This window comes from Protopterus annectens, chromosome 7.part0 (assembly GCF_019279795.1).
Source record: "Protopterus annectens isolate FY-2018-M chromosome 7.part0, PAN1.0, whole genome shotgun sequence".
Classification (NCBI taxonomy): Eukaryota; Metazoa; Chordata; order Ceratodontiformes; family Protopteridae; genus Protopterus; species Protopterus annectens.
In genome coordinates, this window is record NC_056739.1 from 1,068,593,808 (window position 1) to 1,068,614,650 (window position 20,843).

Below are 20,843 nucleotides of genomic sequence, written 5' to 3' on the forward strand. Positions count from 1 at the left end.
AAGACAACAAGCCTGTAGTTTACATTCATATTTACAAATGACAGAATTATCTATAAAATTCTATCTGGCTAGGCTGGCAGCCTTCACCCTTCTCTACCAGTCTTCACTCTATATATGTATGTGTGTATATATATATATATATATATATATATATATATATATATATATATATATATGTGTGTGTGTGTGTATATGTATATATATATATATATATATGTGTGTGTGTGTGTGTGTGTATATATATATATATATATATATATATATATATAAAATAACACAATACTTGCAAACAATCACTGTTGTACTATTATCTCATGAGAAGAATTAGACTATGCAGGGTTTGTCTTGCTGGTGTATACAGACTTCTCTGAAGGGGATGGATGGACGCACTTATCCTTGAGCTGCACTTTCAAAATCCATCTACAGTATCCCACTGAATGAACAGTCCTATGTGGCACACCTGATCACTAAGGCTTTTCATCCAGAAAAAGGGAGGTCATTGTCCCACTGTACTCATCCCTCATTAGACCCATTATAGAATACAAAGCCCCATTTGGTATGTACCTCTCAAGACACCTGCAACAACTGGAAAGGCCGCAGAAATACCTCACTAAAAGAATCATAGGCCTAATAGCAGATGCCATATTCTGACCGCCTTAAAAAACTCCAGCTATACTCTGTCGCATATCGTCTACTCAGAGGTGATTTCTGCTTAACATACAAGGCCATGTCAAACCCGGAGCTGTTGGACATGCTACACTTAAAGAAATCCCAATCCCTCAGAACCACATGCTCCAGGTATCTAAATCTTGTCATCACAATAAACAAAACATGCTGGAGGGATAGGTTCCTGACCCAGAGACTCCCCAGACTCTGGAACAGACTGCCCATACATGTCAAGCAGAGCGCCTCTTTGGCCCTCTTCAAAAGGAACCTTGAGGATTGGATGGTAGAAATGAAATTCACCCCAGGGATCACATCAGTCGCCCTGCTAGACAAGGGTCCAGGAAGTAAATAGTGTGGGAAGAAATAGTCAGAGAATTGTTATGGCTAGGCTTGTATAGGCCCTAGGGCCGCTAGCCTAGTACCAATCTATGAACCTAATATTCCAGAGTTATCAATCTACCGTTTGACTGTTCTGCCTTCCCTAGCTGTGCATGACAAATGTGATCTCCTGATCTGTAGCAAGATGTAATGAGAAGGCTTTCTCACAACCACAGTAAGGTTAGCAGACAGTGACTCGATCAAATGGACAGATGTGGCGGTCGTTGAATAGTTTAATTTCCAAACTGTGCAGATCTTCATACAAGATGACATTTCAATAGGTCAAATGGCAAAGATTTGACAGACTCCAGCAATACACAAGGGCTGGAATGGAGGCCAACACACACAAATGCTCAAAGGCGTAAGGGGAATAAGAGCAGAGCTAAGCTACAGGAAAACAGCCAGGACAAAATACAAAATGCAATTCCTTAGCTGAATACAATACACTAGCATTTGTAACATGACAAGTACTATCAATAAATATAAACATTTTTATAATAATACCACTGTAGGAACTGCAGGAATGCTGCTAATTTTTGTTATAGCCTCCTCAAGTTTGACAAAAACCCTTTCTAATTTCTGTTGCGCTAAAAGTTTTTGTGCTGTGGAATTGCTATCAAAAAATAGTTGCTTAACAGCAATCTTTCTAAACTCATGTATATTATCCAAATACCCCGTTATTTCCCTTTCTGCAATTGCTCCTCTTCTTGTTCTGTGAGAGTCTCCTTATTCTGCAATACTTTAACCTTTGCCAGCCCCTCTAAATAGTTCCTTCTTGACCAGATATATTTCTCTTTTACTGTTTTTTAAACCCCATTTCCATTTTATCCCACTCAGTATCTATCCCTTCTGAAGAAATTTCTACCCTTCATAACTCTCGAGCAACTTCTACTATCCATTCCTTGAATTCATCACTTTTTAAAATGTAAGTGGGAACCGCCAGTGACTCCGTTTTACTTAATTACCCTGTATTTTTATCTTACTTTTTATGGGTGAATGATCTGAAATAGTTATTTGAAGTTTGTGAAAGCTTTCAATTAAATACACATCATCTTGTGAAATATGATTTCTATCCAGTTATTGTATCTTGGGTAATAATATATAAAATCTGCTCGAGTTCCTACTACTGAATTCATATCTTCCATACCAAATACTTCCATGAATTTCTTCAGAAATCTGTCTTCTTTTGTTAGATTTTCCCATTTAGGCCCACCCGATACATCAACACTATTGCAAATCATGTTCTAGTCCCCACCTACAAATAACATTCCCTGCTAAAAGCCAATTACTACTTCTGAAATTTCCTTAAGCTCCATAATAGCAGTTTTTAACACATGTATTAAATTATAATTTAAGACACAGGCATGCATACATTAATATAAAAGAAAATAAACTATATCAACATATTTCCATTTACATACATTAAACATTTAATTTGTTCTTTTTATAACTATCATCAGTTCAACATTACATAAATTATTCAATTCCTGCCTTCACTTAAACCTTACTCCTCCACCTGAACATTCTGCATGTATTGCTCCCACAGTTTCCATTTATTTCTATGCAATTTGCTCCTTCCCTTTTCTAAAGAACCCACGTCCATTTTTATCTCTGTTACAATATTCAGTACTGCAAATATTTCTATTTTTCTAGTAACTGCCTTTTTGACAACCACTAGAATTAAATTTAACAATGCCTTACTATATCTAAGCAATTCAGATCCATTGTTCCAACTCAAAAGAACCATTTCCTTAACTACACCCACTTGCACACCCAATATTTCTGACAGAGTACTTTTTTAGGAAGTTTTTTAAATCTGCCAACTCATTACATGCCCAAAACATACGAGGGAAAAAAAATCTGTGAAGAGGGATGGGGTATAAAAATAACTATGCAAACACTTCCAAGCAAAAATCCTAAACCACCTAGACTTTGCTGCATACTTGGAAACCATACATATGTCCTTCAATTGTTCCCTTATAAACTGCTTACCCATTCTGTTTCAAATATTTTCTAACCTCCTCTGATTCTTATAGTTATCACGCTATATTTTATATGCCCTACTAATTATCACTTTAACATCATCTTCTGTTCTAGATTCAACTAAAGACTCTACCAGAGCAGATCTTTCACTTAAGATTCTCCCATCCCTTTTTCTTTGCCTATACTGCGATACTGCGACTTCAATCCCTGGTAGGCAAGGCAGTCTCTAGCCTGCAGTCTAAATGTCTTCTTGGCCTCATCCCATTATATTACCTTTCTCTCTCTACTTATTTGCTCCCAATACCTCATTTCCTTTGCCAGTTTTCACCAATAAATTCCAGCCCCCTCTTGCCTATTGTCTGTATCCCTAATTACAGTTATCCTTATAGGCAGGTGCAAGGAGGTGCACTTGCACCCCCCTGAAACTGACTGGCCAGGAGATTAATTTTCTTTTAATTAAAAAAAAATATATATATATATATATATATATATATATATATATATATATGTTGTTTGTTTTAAGGGCGTTCTTCTTTAAAAACACCCTTTGCATCCAGTTGCAAAGATACAGAAGATGAATATAGGTCACAAACACCTGTAGCTTCTGCGCCTGATGGTTTACATCATCATCTTCTGCACCAGCACGGAATTTGAATTCCAGATGATGTTTGGACTGTGCACAAATGTACAAGTGAGAGGTGTGTGTGTGTGTGTGTATGTGTGTGTGTGTGTGGTTTAAGTGTTTAAGAGGTGTGTGTGTAAGAAATAGGAAGGTAGGGGTGTGTGGATGTAAGAAGTAGGTAAGTAAGTAGGGGTGTGTACATGTGTATGTTAGAAGTAGGTAGGTAAAGGTAGGTAAGGTTGCGTGTGTGTAAGAAGCAGATAGGTGTGTGTGTGAGTGTAAGAAGCAGATAGGTGTGTGTGTGTGTGTGTGTGTAACAGGGAGGTAAGGAGTGTATGTTTATGTTTTGTGTAAGTAAGAGGGAGGTAGGAGTGTGTGTATGGGGGGGGGGGGTCATACCTCTTAATTATCCAGTTCTTGGCCTCATATTTTCGGATTTTCATAATATTGCGTTTTTCTGGCAAATCAATGAGAACTGAAGTCAGAAAATAATGGGAGACATTTGAGCTTTAGATTTTATATCCTTCAGAAAATGCACACTAATGCAAAACTTGTTGTTCTGTCCACTTTCTAAGTAGGGGTATGTATGTATGTGTGTGTCATACCTCTCAACTGTACAGATTTTCACAGAATGTCCAGATTTTTGCCTTATATTTTTGGTCTGTTCCTCATAAAAATGCTCTTTTTTTTTTGACAAGTTACTGGGATGAGCTAAGGATTAAAGTTACTAAATAATGACATGCATTTGAGTTTCAGAATTCATATCCTTCAGAAAATGCATTCTAACACAAATCCTGTTATTCTAGCAACTTTCTAAATGTGTCCCTAGTTTTGGGCCTTTATCCCCAATATTGTAACAGACTTTGTCCAGATTTCTTGTGGTAAGAAACTGAGAGGTATAGTGTGTGTGTGTGTGTGTGTGTGTGTGTGTGTGTGTGTGTGTGTGTGTGTGTGTGTGTGTGTGTGTGTGTGTGTGTGTGTAAGAGTGAGGTTGCATACTTCTCCACTGTCCAGGTTTTTGCAGAATGTCCAGATTTTTGCCCCATATTCTTCCTAAAAAGGATTGAAGTTGCTAAATAATGACAGGCATTTGAGTTTCAGACATCATATCCTTTAGAAAAATGCATACCAACACAAATTCTGTTATTCTAGCAATTTTTTAAGTTCCTGAGAGCAATATTTATAATCTGTCCCTATTTATTTTAGGCTTTGTCCAGATTTCTTGCACTAAGAGGTTGAGGTGTGTGCGTGTGTGAGAGAGAGTGAAATGCCCTAGTTAGAGTTAGCAGGTCAAATTTATTTTCTAGTGCATTTTCAAGGAATTGTAAGCTTCAAGGGAAGAGAATTTTACTGCTGCTCATGCTAATCTGCTTGAAATGTACAACTGTTTTGTTTAGCAAATATCATCATTGTATCAAATTTTAAAGCAGTGTTAGCAGCACAGCAGGTAGCACACTTGCATCTTGATGCGGAGGGATGTAGGTTCTACTCCTACAGTATGTAGATTTCTATTTTAAGGGGGATAGGGTACTGCAGTCTTGAGTATGTCCTTCTTTGGATGAGGTGCCTATTAACTAAGAACCTGTTTTTCAGCTTGCCGCCCATTCCCTAATGCAATATACCAGCTTACCATTTTTTAATGTAACATAGGCAATTTATTCTTCAAGGGCAGCAGGCACTGAATTTGCAAATAAAATATAAAGTTGTTTTCTAGCAACAACCTCTTCATTAGTTTCAGATCTCTTTAATGTGGAATTATTCAGATGACTTTTACTTCTGCAGAGATTGTGCATATTGACTGATATTGGTGGATTGTAATAACAGAAGTCTGAGTCGTCTTTTGTGGTTGAAATGTTCTGAATTGAGTAGTTTGTCATTATTGTTTCATATGTTTTGTTTCACTGCTTACTGGAAAAAATGTTCAAAACCATAAATTAAAAATGCACTTTAACAAGTGATGCTGTATATTATTTATATATTATAATTAATACAGCCAGGAAGGTGAATCAAAGAACTTTTGCATGGTCCTCAAAATATGTGCAGGGGGCCTATGATTTGGAAACAGTCCAAAAGTAAACTTAACCCACCACTGGCCAGATGCATTTTCTTTTGGATGTGGGTTTCAATGCTGTTTCAGTGAATGAGAGTTTCAAAGGTAGAGAAATTTTAATGCCAAGTCTGTTTTCATTGTAAGACTATTGCTTTGTTTAGCAATTGTCTATCAGTGTTTGTGCTATAAAATTTGAAATAAAAGTTGTAAATTAAACTCAAATATCTGTAATCTTTGTAGAAGTAAAGCATAAAACAATATGCAGACAGAGTTTTGAACAGTGTTTATGGCAACGGGGGAGAAACAGACAAGTAATGGGACATTGGAATTGCTGCATGTGGGGCGCTCTGGATTTGCACCCCCCCCCGCAAAAAGTCCCGTGGGCTCCCCTTGCAGGATGTTTCCCCATTCCCATGGTGGCTTAGTTCTTAGAACACTTTCTGCTGCTTTAAACATAGTGATACCCTTGACCACAATTAATACCAGGTGACAGAATAACGTATAAAAATGCACCCGCATTAAAAATAATAAAGCGGCATGAAATTGATAGGGTGAAAATTAGAGGCAGATTTAATTACAATAGTTTTATCATTTATTTTTGGGAACACGCATTTTAAATGGCATATTGCTGATAATTGGATATGCATAATGTACATTGGAACTACAACAGTAAAACAGTGTTTTAACATTACTGTAAACAATATGGTTTGTTTCTGTAACGAACATACATCATAACAGATATAAATACCCTACTATAATTTAGTGTGTGTGTGTGTGTGTGTGTGTGTGTGTGTGTGTGTGTGTGTGTGTGTGTAAAGAGCAAGAATGGAGTGACATATGATGGCAACTTGAGATAAGAAAAAAGTGTGCATGGCAGGCTCTTACATTTTAGTCCCTCCTTATACACACAGGCACACAATACAGCAGCAGCACCACCACTCTGACCTCCTATCAGACTATGAACATTTGGAAGTGAAAGCACAAAGCAGAGATCTGATGATAGAGAAACACTCCTCCATGTGGAGTTCCGCACCTCACACACCCACTTATGGTGTACAATTACCTTGCCAAATGAAAACTTCATAATTTATTGCAAAATGTTTCTAAAAAAGGCAAGACTAACTTACTTTTAAATGGCAGGGTTCAAAATATTAGTAGTACTACATTATATTACTATGCCAGTGTCAGATAAAATACTTTGTTTATCCTCTAAGGTTAAGTGTAGCCACTCATTCACGTGATATCATCATTTAACTGTTCATACTTCAATAAGAAGCAGGAGCAAGCTTTTTTTTTTTTCAAATGTCCACACAGTACACAAGCAGACATTCCAGATGTCACAGCAGTCAACTGGCTGTTAAAGCAGTGATTTCAGGCATCTGTGCTTCTCATTGTGGCCTTTTGTTTAGCAGAGTGCTGCAAAGTAGTTGGGCAACTGAATACTTAAATAGGAAAAACAACATTTATTTGTGCTGCTTTTGTCAGGAAACAGCACAGAGTAACTGACTACATCATTCCGCATCAGCAAGTATAAGACAAATACTTCTAAGGGACTTTTTCTTCACCTGAGCATGTAGTAATAAGTGGGGCTTTTAAAAATGCTTCTTTGTGAAATTTTTAAAAGGGAAGGTTATTTTTATTGAACTGTCTTACATATGCACAATCACACTAAAGATCAACTATGTTTGTGCATCTGTAAGAAATAAGGATCTCAAAAACTGAATAATAGAAATGGACAGGGCACATATGTTCTGCATGCATGGGAGGAGCAAAACATCTTCTCCCACAGGTTTGTCAGGATCAACTCTTTCTCTGGTATGACTGTATCTTTACTAATACAGGTCTTGGCTGCTTTCTCAAGGCCAGGTTTGGAGCATGCACTCGATATGCCCTTTCAATTAACAAATCCTGCTGTGGAACACCAGTCCATTTGCTTATTTGTGCTTTCATAAAATGAATAGAGTTTGTTCCTTTCAGCTTCCTTGGTACAGTACAAAATCACAGGTTCTCAATGCATTCGCTGTCTTCTAACTCCACCATTTTTTTAAATGTCTCTTCTTGAGAAGTCTCATACTCAGCCAAACTTTTCTTCATTTCAAACTCTGTTTTTGCAGTTTTATCAGTTCATCTGAATAGTCAGTTAAACCTTCTTATATTTTCCAGCCTTTTGTTATTTGAACTGACACACTCCCTTAAATGTTTTATTTACTTAAAGCACCTCCCAAGTATATTTGATTTATTTTTTCCTCTAAATTACTGGAAGCTATCTCTTGTACAAAATCTAAAGCTTGAATTGCTTTTCGCTGTACAGCTGCAGGATTCTTCAACATCAGTGTTTACTCTTCACCTTTTCTAGTTGATTTTCCAAATTTTTTCTTTGGTGACATCCTGGCAGTGTACTTAGTAGCAAGTAACTGAATTTTACTCAGCTGCCAGAATTACTACCTCTTACTTCACAGTTTCCTTCTTCACAATGGAAGAGCTGAAAAATTAAGCTGTTGATCAGTGTGCAGCCATTTTTGAAGTCTCCATAACAACAATCTTTGCTGTAATATAAATACATGCCAGTATAATCCTCCTCCCTTGCTGACAGCCCCTTACTACCACAAATTTACAATTATTGTCCTTTCTCGTACCACTACTGAAGTGTGTAAATAATATTACTAAATAGGATTTATACAAGTTCTAGAGTAACATCACATAAAATCTACTGAGAAACAATGGCATTATGAATACATACCAGTACTGCCCCACAGCTGCTGGTGGATCTGAATATATGATTGGTACTATATCTTGGAATGCAGTGTGCACCATCACTGGAATGGAACCAGGTTTCTTTCAACAGTGCTACCTTGACACTAGTTACAGTTTGCTATATCAGGATTTCCATCAGGTGAATACTGCCTAAAAATATCACTGTGGGGTAGGATAAGTTTTAGACAGTAAGCAAAAAGCAAGCAGTGAAAAATGCAGGCCATCCTTGACACAGCCTGTGTGTCTACTGACATTTTCTTTTCATGCAGACACACACTTTGGATTCCCATAGAATGACATCAATTTACTAGCCAACTACAGAACATAGGCATCATTTTTAGTGATAACAGAATGCTGCTCAATGTCCAGGCCTTGTCTTATTTGAAGACAAGACCAAAGAGCTCAACGTCTCCCATCGCCCGTAGGGTAGAATGCCCAAGATCATTCACCCCCAATATGGGCAACTACAAGGTAATAACTATATCTGGGGTGGTGTAGCAACCCAAGGACCCTAGAAACATACCTAATCCTTGCGCCAGAGAACCAGCTGTCACCCTACTCTCTGCCAGGCTGGTAAGTACGGTGTCTGCAAGTCTTACAGTAGTCACCAATGACAGACATTTCTAGGATGTAATGCAGGCTTTTAGGACTTTAAGAGTATATGCTTGCAGTACAGGTGATTCCCAGTACAGCAGGTATGGGTGTAGTGTCAGTAAGTGTAGTGAGGTAAGTATACAAAGATATCTAAGAGGCCTAGGAGGCTTGGGCAAAGATTTCTTTACTACTTCAGTACACCAAGGAGTAATTTTTGATGATGAAGTAAACTCAGTATTGCTCTAGTGTCATTTACTAAGACAGGGTAGGATAGACAGATTAATTTTCAATTTACATAAACAGGTGTGTCTCTCACAGGTGGATCAAGTGTGTGTTAGAAGAGGGTTGTCAGCATGAGGCAGTTGCTACGATGCATCAGAAAATCAAACATGCTAGGACTCCATGATCTCGGGTATTTTTTTTAATCAAGTATCTCCAAAAGAAAGTGATGTCTAAAAACAAATCATTTAAGAAGAATACAGCAAAATTACTCATGTGGTTATATTCAGTGATTATCAAAAAGCAGTTACCTCTCTGCAGAGATTTTCTAGATCAGCCCCAGAGAACTGGCTTGTTTGTTCTGCTAACTCTTCCAAGTTAATGTTGCCATCTAATGAAAATTTCTCAGTGTAGATCTTCAGGATAGCATATCGGGCCTATGGAAACAAAAAAAGTGAACTTTTCTGATACTTTATTAACTTAAACTGTTTATCAACAATGCAAATGTGGACAAACTTTTACAAGTTGGAATACAATTCCAAACTATACCACAACAGCAGCAGTTGAAAAAGCAGTCTAGATATCTCAAAAACTTAAGCATGAACAGAAATGGGAAAACAATGAGGCAAAGACAAAATTTGTGCTGCTTAGGCTGCAAAACAACTGCAGATACCTCACCTGCATATGTAAGTCAACATATCCTCCATTTCTGGAACAGGCTGCCCTTACCTATGACAGTACTTCCCAAGCAACAATTAAAACCAGTCTGGATGACGACATGTTTGACTGCAAATTTTTGCCAGGGATATGTGGAGAAAGTCTGTTTAAATGGGGACACTATTAGTATCCCACCAGTATACAGCGATGTCACTGAGTTTCTTGGTGGTCTCCTTTGGCTTAAGCTTAAAAAATGAACAAAATTTACCAGCAAGGCTCAGCCAACAAATATCCACAAAACTACAACCACTCATTTCCTGTTAACAGCTTCCTGTACAAACTGCAATTTTTGGTCCAAGAAAATATTTGGTTCAATAGCACACCTTCTGAAACCTTAGAACATTATAAAATGCATCTAAACAATAAGACAAGAGTTTAATACAGTATGCTTTGAGCATTGTTTTCTAAATATTCAGGCTTTTAGTTCATAGGGAAGTGCTTAGGCTAGCTATCCTTGAAGGTGATTTTAAGCCTAGCTAATTTCCCTTTTGTTGTTTGAATTTACCTATCCCATTTAGAGTTAGACTGGCCTTACCCATCCTATGATCAATAATTATATAGTACCCCTAGTAAGAATAACTGCAATCATATCATGGATAATTTGAGGGGATCCATGCATGGGATAAAGCATTTATGAGTTGATTCTGTTCATTACTAGTAGACTGGCAGTCCTGTGGTCAGTTTTCTATTACCAATCCATAGATCCAAGTTGAGCACAGATATAGGCAAGGAAGAGCTTTGTTTTACATGGAGAGGGAATGTATTCCAGAGCAGTGGTATCCCTGTGAAATACATTTGTCCCTCCAAACCATTCTGTTGATATTGCAGAACAGGAAACACTGGGCATGTTTAGGATAAACAGTGAAACTAGAGCAGACAGGTGTTCAAGAAAGAGATTTCACCATCTGTATACTCTTATGGATGAGTAAACTCATGCCTTTCACAAGTTGAATCCCTAAGTTGGATGGCAAATGCTGTATCTGAAAATTCTGAAGAAATGTCTCTCTTTTGTCATACAGGTGTTGATATGGTTACACATGGATTTCTGTAACTAGAAATGCAAGGACATGTTTTTCATTATTAGAATTCACATACAAGTTATTACTCTGGTAACACGCATGTGGGAACATATGCACTGTTCAAGTAATCTACCTTTTTTCAGGCTCACACATTTGAGTTCAGTCTCTATGAATCATACTTTACTGTGATATACATGTTTCAACATAAAATGAGCCATGGCCAATAACCAAATTAAAAGATACATATCCCAAACAACTCTCAAATTGTAGCTACAACTGTAGTGAGTCATAGGGCAGGTGCAAAACCTCTCAACTTTGTATGTTTTTTTTTAATGTCTCTATGGCAGTTGCCCAGTGAGTTTCCTTGTTGTGTCCCACTGGCAGAAGTCTTCTTTCTAGGGTAAAGCATCCTTGAACTGGGCAGGATCACTATAGCCAATTCACTCGTATCTGGGAGGGGTGCTACCAGCCCAATCAATCTCTTGCAAGGCAAGACTTGGAAGTCCTTACCCCATCCCACCTGGTTCTTCTCTTCAGTGAAGTTAACCTTTTTCCTTAGAGCTAGCATGGCACACTTGTAAGCATTACAGTTAATATCCCTAAACACATGCTACATGTGAAAATAAGAAACGGTAGCCAAAACTGTCCTGCACACAACATGCCTTGCAAGTACTACTGCTTGTTTTAGTAAGCTTTGTTTCCAAATAGTACTGATACATGTCTCTGAGTGTTTACTTTGATGGCCATAACAACTGTTGGATGTAACGGGTGTAGTGCAATCACAGTATAATGCTAAGCAAATGAGCTAGAGCCTCCATGAATATGAGAGAGAAGCATAAAGTGTCCAGATGGCCCCGAATCGCATACCAAATTACTGGCCACATGGCCAAAGAGAGGTGCCCTGCACACAGCTGCAGAGGGGTAAGCATTACACAGAGAAACATGTTCAGTCTTGTCACTCTCTACAGTACTGTACAAAGATCTCAGAATGCATACTGTTTTCTGTATTTTTGTACTGCAAACACATGTATGCTTTTATGTTGTAATGCAGGTGTTGACAAAGGTTACAGTATTACAGAACAAGGGGAATCTCTCAGAACAAGAACAGGAGCAAATATTTGGATAATATGCAAGAGTTTAGAAAGCAGCTATTTTTTTTCATACCTTTACAGCACAAAACCTTTTAGCACAACTTAGGCAACAGAAAGTAGAAATGGTCGTAGCCAAACTTTGGAAACCTTTGGCAAGAAAAATAACCAGAGATCTTATGGAGGGATTCAAGATACTCTAGACATTTTATGAAAATGTGTAAAACAGACAAATTGGGAAACCAAGAAAAGGTGCAAAAATAAACATTTCTGGAAGACTTCATTATGCAAGGTTACAGGGAGATGAAGCTCAACAAATGATAGCTAAGAGAGGAAAATACAAGACAAAAGTAGTGATGTGTAACCAATCAAAGTCTCCAGGAACATATGGCATTCCTGGGGAAACCTGAAAGGAAGGACAAAAGTATTAAAGGTCTAGAAGGATTTATTTAACAAAGGAGGAAGTATTAGGATCTTTAATTTAAGCTATGGTGGCTCTATTTGGCTTCATATACAAACATTTCAATTTTAAATCATAATTATAAAGTGTTTGTCTATATTAGTTAAGAGAAATACAAAGGTGTTACCGATGCAGGTTAATGTGTTTTTTGTGAAGGGGATGCAAACATGTGATAACATTAAAAGAACAATGATGATCCAGAGGAAGACAGAGTTTAAGAAGCTACTGATTTTGTTGATGGGTCATGATGCACAGAAAGCATTCAATAGAGCAAGCTGTGATTTTATCAGTAGGGTGATGGTAGCAGTTGATTCCTCAATAGATAATAGGGTTAATACAGAAGATATATGAGGGTTCAGAGGCATGTATTAAGGTGGAAGGGTTCCTCTCTGACTAGCTGTGTTTGAACAGATGAACCAAGCAGCACAGCACTCCTCTTTCCTCACTGTTATTTGCTTTATATTTAAAACCAATGCCAATGAAAAGAAGGATTCATAAATGCAAAAATATAACTGGTATGGTACTCAAGAAAAGATTACTACATTTCAGATATTATTTTGTACTTAAATACAGAAAAGGACATTTTAGTATTGTGGAACATTTTGAGAAAATGTACAGTCTTATTCTGATATACAACAAATAAAGACAGAAGCTACAGCGGTAAACTTTGTACCCACAGATGAAGTAATTCAGCAATACCCATATTTATGAAGATATGACATGATTAGTTAGATGTATGGATTAAAAGGGGCTCAGTTGTGGCAGCTAAGGATTTGTGGGAAGAAACTAAACAAAAGATAATATAAAAATTGAGAAACTGGAAACTCTTGAATATAGATATGGATAGTAAGATGCAAGAAGTAAAAATACTTTTAGTTCCCTTTGCGTCTTATACAGGTCAGGCATATTTTTATTAACCAGAAGAATATTTGTGGATGATAACAGCTGAAGGTATTCAGTTGGGAGGAGAATAGGGCCAGAGTTAAATGGGAATAGCTGATTTTCACCACAAAACAAGGTGATTTAAAGTTATCAAATTTGAAAGGGTACTTTAAAACTATGCAGTTGAGGTTCATATGCATAACTCAAGCAAAAGATTATGAATCAGAGTGGAAAAGATGAAGTAACAGAGAAGTTAAAGGGATAAAGACAGACTGGGATTTTAGGTACAGGTCCTTATGAAAAATAACCACCATACAGAATATTATATTCATAAAGCAGCAGAAGGTATTCCATAAACAAGCAGGGGAAGGGAGAGAGGAGGCTTTACCAACAGATACATCTGCAAGTGGGGTATAGAAAATAGGAGAGGAGGAGTTGGAATTTACTGGAGGAAATTAGCAAAGAAACTGAGGTATCGGGAGCAAATAATGTGGAATGGTAACAGAGTTTGATGAAACAAAGCAGTCTGGACTGCAGGTTAGAGACTGTCTTCCCTATGTAGGACTGATAAACACGGCGTAGACAAACAGCAGGGAAAAATAAGTGCTAAGTGAAAGACTAGTTCTGGTAGAGTTGTTAGCTGAGTCTAGAACAGAGGCTGCTATTAAAAAAGGGATAATTAGCAAAGCATAAAAATAATGCATGACAACTTAAAATCAATCATAGGAGGTTAAAAAAGATTAGGAAAAAGAGAATGCAAGGCAATTTATAAAGAAACAATGTGAAGAAATGTGTAAGGCTCACAAGCATGCAAATAATAATTCTTCCTGTCAATGATGCTGCTTGGATTTGTGCTTTTTACCTGCCCTCCTTTATCATTGTGGTCTTAAAAAGAAAAAAACATTTCATGGTTGCTGACTTCTTACTGATACAAGTGTCTACAGTACCCAACGACAAAATAACATTGCATTATGATTAAGTAGCATAACAAATCCAGAAATAACACTGCATTATAATGAAGTAGCACAGCATGAATCCAGAAATAACACTGCATTATGATGTAGCATAACAAATCCAGAAATAGCAGTGCATTGTTCTGTTATTTTGCTTACATACCCAATTAAATTTCCTTCTAAGTATGTCAGTTTTGTGACAGTAAATGTGTTAAGTTTCCAGTCATTCAGATTGTCCTCAAAATTAACAGTTTGTGTTAGTTACTTTAATTAAACTGGCTATTCAAGGTATTTGTTCCATTGTGAAAAGTGCATACTAGTTTTCTTCAACATAAATGGAAGCCTTAGTTGAGTAGATGAACTCCCTATTCTGTCAAGAAACCATTTTTTCTTAAACATGCAAAGCATTTGGCTGCAGAAAACAGGGCATCTGTACGTAGATGTGAAAAGATCACCACTTCACGGCCTGGTGACAGAGGATTGATACAAACAGAAGATCCAGATGTGCAGTGATCCTGTTGCTTCCAAGAGTTCATTGTGCACTGCAACTTCCACATCCCAAGGTGTGCACATGAAACTTAAGATAGTGAATACTGTCAAATTCAGAACACATAGGGGGATCTAGGCCTGAACTTCCCAATCCATTATGCTAAGGTCACAACCTCTGATGCCCTCTCCTGAAATAACACTGAAAAAGTTGTCCTGCTCTGCAACAATTAAGGCAGTCCTTTAGGATGGCATCATAAAGGTCTTCTTCAAATGTATGATTACCCCACAGGATTACATATCAAAGGGTCACTAGGAGCCACTTGCCAGGAACAAAAGACACAAGACGTTCATTCTACTGAAAGGCTTTGGTCACCATGGCAATACTGCAGTGAACATTTTGGGTGAAGAGAAAGACCAAGCAGCCTAGACACAGTGAAAGGAATCTCTGTACAGACCTCAAACACTGAAAGACTAGAAGGCATTCAGGTCCAATAATTATTACTTGGACACTATATACAGACAAAAAGATATTTCCCTGGAAAGTCACTGTGCAGAATTTGACTCACCAGAAATGTTTGCTGAAATCACAATGGTTCAAGATAGGATGGGATGGAAACCTTCCAACCTCTTTAAAACCAAGATGATGTGGGAGTGCAGTCATGTATCTCACTCTGTCTGGACTGATCTTAACTGGTCTGTAATGTGTCAATATGCGAGAAGCAGCACCACAGCATAAACTGACAACAATAGTCCAACAGTACTTTCTGAATGTTGTTCAGGTGGGGACAAATTCTATGGAGCTACCCTTCACCTCTACAGTTGGCTTTAAAGACTAGTCAGGAATAAAACAGCTGTATAGCTCTAGAAGAAGAAAAAAAAATATGTGATACTTGAGGACCCTCCCCAGATGAGGGGGGGGGATAATCTCTCTTTCTTTCTGGAGTTCTGGCTTTGATTGGGCTAAAGAAGCATTAAAAGTTCTCATCTGTAGTAAAGGCCTGCTTCCTCTCCAAGAAGTCATCTACCAGAGCCACTGAAAGTCTGGCCAAATATTGCCTATACCTTAAACAGAGCAGCAACAATGGTTTATCTAACCGCCTCCTTAAGGAGCACAGCATTAAAGCATTCAAGGTTACTGTGGGTCACAAGGCTGGCTAAGGTTCAGGGAGAGCAGCTTTACCAGCATCTGATATACTAGACAGGAGTGAAATCAGGGCAAATGAGACACAGTGAGGGATTTAAGTTTCAGTTTGACAGATGAAACCATCCTCCTGTAAAAAGCATAATACTCATTTGACTGGAAGGAGAGTACAGGGGGTCTCTCAGTCATGGGCTGGACTAAAGTGATCAGCAGCAGTTCACCCTCTAATGCCTAGTAAACATCCCATTCTACTCAGTCATAGGCTTATAGAAGACATCAGCCTTCATGGGAGATGCAACAGAAGACTCCAGGTGTTTCCAGGTTGCAAAACTATATTCTTGACAAAGAAGTTTATAAAATTGATAGCCTAAGGGTTCTCCTTCCTCACTCCTCAAACACTCATTAAGGAATTACTGAGAGGAAGGAGTGGGAAAAGATGCGAAACCAAATGGATTCAGAAGCCTTAGGATTTCACCAAAGGAGAGGGGGTTATCTGCCACGGAGAGGTGGAGGGGAGCCCATTTTGTTTATTCATGTTTGAGATAAGGGCCACTGTCTGCCTACAGAAACCTAAGACCCCAACTATCTGGCACAGAGAAGCAAGCTCATGCACAAATCATGTGTGTGAGATGAAGCATGTGAAGGGTGGGCATACGATAACTGGTGACAGAGACCAGCACTAAGGAACCCACTAGTCAAATGCAGTGCAAGGACTTGAGTGTCCCCCACGGATCCAATGCTGGCAAAGACCATGTTCCCCTAAGGTGGATTCCCACACTTAAGGAAGGCCATACACACTTCAATCTGTTTCCTGAATTCTATGGCCTGAACTGCAGATCCTGGTACTACAAGACTCACTGGGCCCCCCTCAGCCTCGGCGCTGGACCCAGGAGAAGACATGGGGAGAAGATCCCTCAATCACAAGTAATACTAGTGAGCTATGGTAGGTGGCACAAGAGGCCAATTCCTGGTATCTAACCCATCTCCTGGAGAATGGCACCCTGTAACCTACAAGGGGGCTGCAGGGGTGATACTCATCCAGACAAGCTATCATCCACCAAAATATATGATAGGCATGAACTCAGATCTTGTTGACTGAGAAAGAGGCCACAACATGCAGGAAATTAAGGGAAGTCTGAAAAAAGGACTTACCTGTTACAGGATGCAACTGATGTTGATGTCTGTCCTGTTTCTTTAGTCTTTCATTGGAGGATCTGGAAAAGGCTTGAGGCTGCACAAAAAATTCTTCAGAGTGATTGCCCCTACTTGATTACTTTCAAACTCTGCCAGACTCGGGGACAGACACTTTCCTCTAAACAACAAGATAAGCCACAAGCCTTTCTCTCTTAATCTACAACTGTCTGAGTTGTACTGCTGGCACTTATGGTAGTTCTTCACACCGTTTCTCTGCCAGGCAGCAGAACAATTGCTAGTGCAAATCTTGGCTTATTATCTCTCTAGAAGACTGCAATGGTTAGAACACTCTGGTAATCTTTGTACAGAGTAACTCAGGCTTAGTTGTTCAAGGAGCAGAAAAAGAACTTGGGGGAGTGACCGAATAGACACCCTCATTTAGTGTAGTATATAATATCCTAGTATGTTTTTTTTTAAACACTTTTATTAAATTATCACTTAAAACATAGGCAAACATACATTAGCAGATAAGAAAGCAAACCATGTTAACATTTTCATTTAAATACAATATGCACCACATACACTGTCTTTGCATTACCAGCCCAACATTAAAAAAATGCTGAATTCCTGGCTTCCATTAAACCTCATTCCTCCTCCTCCTCCTGAACATTATTATTCATTTATTGTTCCCACAATCTCCATTTACTTCTATGTAACTGGCTCCTTCCCTTTTCTAAATATCCATCTTCCAGTTCTTTTATCTCTTTTATAATTTTAAGTACCTCAAATACAGTTGGTGCAGACTCTGATTTCCATTTTCTAGTAACTGCTTTTTGGCAAGCAACAGAATTAAACTTAAGGCCTTACTATGTCTAGGCAATTCATACCCTGTATCCCAGCTCAAAAGAATAATTTCCTTACTGACAGCTATTTGGATCACTCAATATTTCTGATAGTACTCTATAGGGAATTTTTTAAATCTGCCAACTCATTAAACTCCCAAAACATATGTTCCCAGTTACCTCTTTCTTCTCCATCACACCTCCAACATTTGCTGTCTACTTGAGGAAAAAATTTTTAAAGTCTGCTGGGGTATAAAAATACATATGCACCACTTCTAAGTAAAGATCCTAAACCTTCAGGACTTGGTTGTATACTTGGGAACATGTCCCAATCTTTACTAACTTCCTCTGATTGAGTCTTATAGTTATCATGTAATATTTTTATATTCCCTACTAATTATCCCCTTTTAACAGTTGCTTCTGTTCTAGATTCAACTAAAAATTCTACCACAGCAGGTCTTTCACTTACAATTCTTCTGTCCCTTTGTTTTTGCCTGTACTCTGAGATCAAGTCCAGGTAGGGAAGTCAGTTTCTACCTTGCAATCCAAATGTCTTCTTGGCTTCATCCTCCTCTACTGCCTTTCCTGATTGAGTTATTTAGTCCTGCCTTCTTGGTTCCATTGCCAGGTTTCTCCACTAAATTCCAGTCCCCCTTGTCTATTTTCTGTTCCCTATCTGCAGTCAACCCTATTGGCAAAACTCTCCTTTTTTTCATTCTCGTATTGGCTTTGTTCTTATAATACTTTCTGCTACTTTATGAATATAATGTTCTGTATCATTATTATTCTCCTTAATGATCTGCATCCAAAACCCCACTCAATCTATTTCTTGAACACCCCCCCCCTTGGTTCATAATCATCCATTTCCACCTTGAATTATAACCTTCTGCTTGTGTTTTTGATATATATATATATATATATATATATATATATATATATATATATATGACCCTCAACTGTGTAGCTCTAAAATATCCCTTCAAAACCTAAACCACCTTGTTCTAGTGGAAAGATCAACTTATCCCATTTAACTCTTACCCTCTTTCCCTCCCAGATAAATTCATTCAATTCTTTATTAATTATTGCCCACAATTTCTCCTCAGGTCAATAAAAGTATACCTGACCCGTATACTAAACTAAATGGACTAAAAACATTTTCACTGCTTGTATCTTATTATCCATATCCATAAATAAGAGTTTTCAGTTTCTCAGTTTTTGTATTATCTTTTGTTTAGTCTCTTTCCACACATCCTCAGCTGCCATAACAGAAATCTTTTTAATCCATACTGCTAAATACTTCATCTTATAATGTCTCCGTAAACATGGGTATTGCTGAACCAATTTGTGTGTGGGTACATAATTTATGGCTATAGCCTTTGTTTTATCTTCAGTAATTTTATTTACTTATTTTATTTTACATTTGTTGACCGGGCTCGTCCAACTGGATACATGTCCATTTTCAGTGGAGGCCTGGGGAGATCAGCTCCAAATTAGGCTCATAAAACGGGACAGCAAAAACTCAAAAAATATTTAAATACATTGTTGATGGAGATTTTCATCAAAGAACTTAATTTTACAGAAATTGACTACAGAGTTTAAGAAAACAATACAGTACTATTTACACGGTAAAGGGTTTCACTTTCAACATAAAGTATGTTAGGAAAGAAAGTACAGATTGCAATGAAGTATTAAGGTTGTTTAGAAAATATAACACTTAAAAAGTAAGAAAAGTTTGCATATATACACTTATACAAATATTACACTCAAAGTAAAAAGATAGTTGGTCTATATACAAGGTGGAAGACCTGTCCTCACAGCGGAATGAATGTTGCAAAGTACATACTCAGTGATAGTTCCCAGAGAATAGGAGACTAAATTGGGAGTAAGGGAAGGATTACTAATCCCACTTTATGGGTTTTGGGTGAGAGGTATACAATAATGTTATACCGGGGAGTGTTAGTCAGGGTTAGTACATGGGCATAGCCATTGTGTTTTTAGAAGGATTTTTAGTTGCATTTTGAAGAGTGGTAATGATGACAGTGATGCAAGTTTGCTGGGAAGCTTGTTCCAAATCTTCCCCACAGAATTTGAAAAAAAAGAGAATCACCTGCTTTGTTGTGGGATTTCTGGATTGATTTTTATATCCTGAAAAGACTCGAAACTGTTTCAAAATGTTCCACAACACTGAGATGTGCTTTTCTAGATTCATCAGATGCAAAATAATATCATCTGCAAATAAAGCCAACTTTTCTTGATTACCATACCAATTATATATCCTTGTATTTCTGCGTCCCTTATTTTCTATACCAATGGCTTTAAATATAAAGCAAATAACAAAGGGGAAAAAGGACACCCCTGCCTGGTTCCTCTGTTCAAACACAGCTTTGCTGAGAGGAATCCTCCCACTTTAATTCTTTCCTCCAATCCTTTACATATTCTTCTAATTAACCTAGTTATTGTATCAGGGAATGCAAATGCTTCCAATTCCCTACTCATAAAATCCCAGCTTACTCTGCCAAATGCTTTCTGCACATCAGGACCCACCAACAACAGAGGTATTCTCTTACATTCTGCCTCCCTTTGGATCATTGTTCTATTAATGCTGTCAAATGTTTGCCTTCCTTCCACGAAAGTACACTGATCAATATCTATTTTAGCAATACCTGTACCATTCTTCTAGCTTGTACAGACATAAGGGCTTTATAATTGTGGTTTAAAATTGAAATCGGTTTGAAGGGTCTTTGCCGTCTTTAGATAACACAGCCACCACAGCTTTTTCCCCTCCTTTTAAAATACTACTAAACACAATCTTCCAGACATTTATCACTTTCTTCCCTCCTGATTTCCAAACT

The 20,843-nt window shown here is 37.8% G+C and overlaps 1 protein-coding gene across 2 annotated transcripts in view; it reads right to left on the reverse strand.

Moving 5' to 3' along the window:
• SPATA5L1 (spermatogenesis associated 5 like 1) overlaps positions 1 to 20,843 on the reverse strand; it is a 259,837-nt gene that overhangs the window by 36,446 nt on the left and 202,548 nt on the right. For both annotated transcript variants that reach the window (XM_044077627.1, XM_044077626.1), the window contains one exon: positions 9,578 to 9,703. In XM_044077627.1, the coding sequence (XP_043933562.1) occupies positions 9,578 to 9,703 (126 nt within the window). The remainder of the gene's footprint in view (positions 1 to 9,577; positions 9,704 to 20,843) is intronic.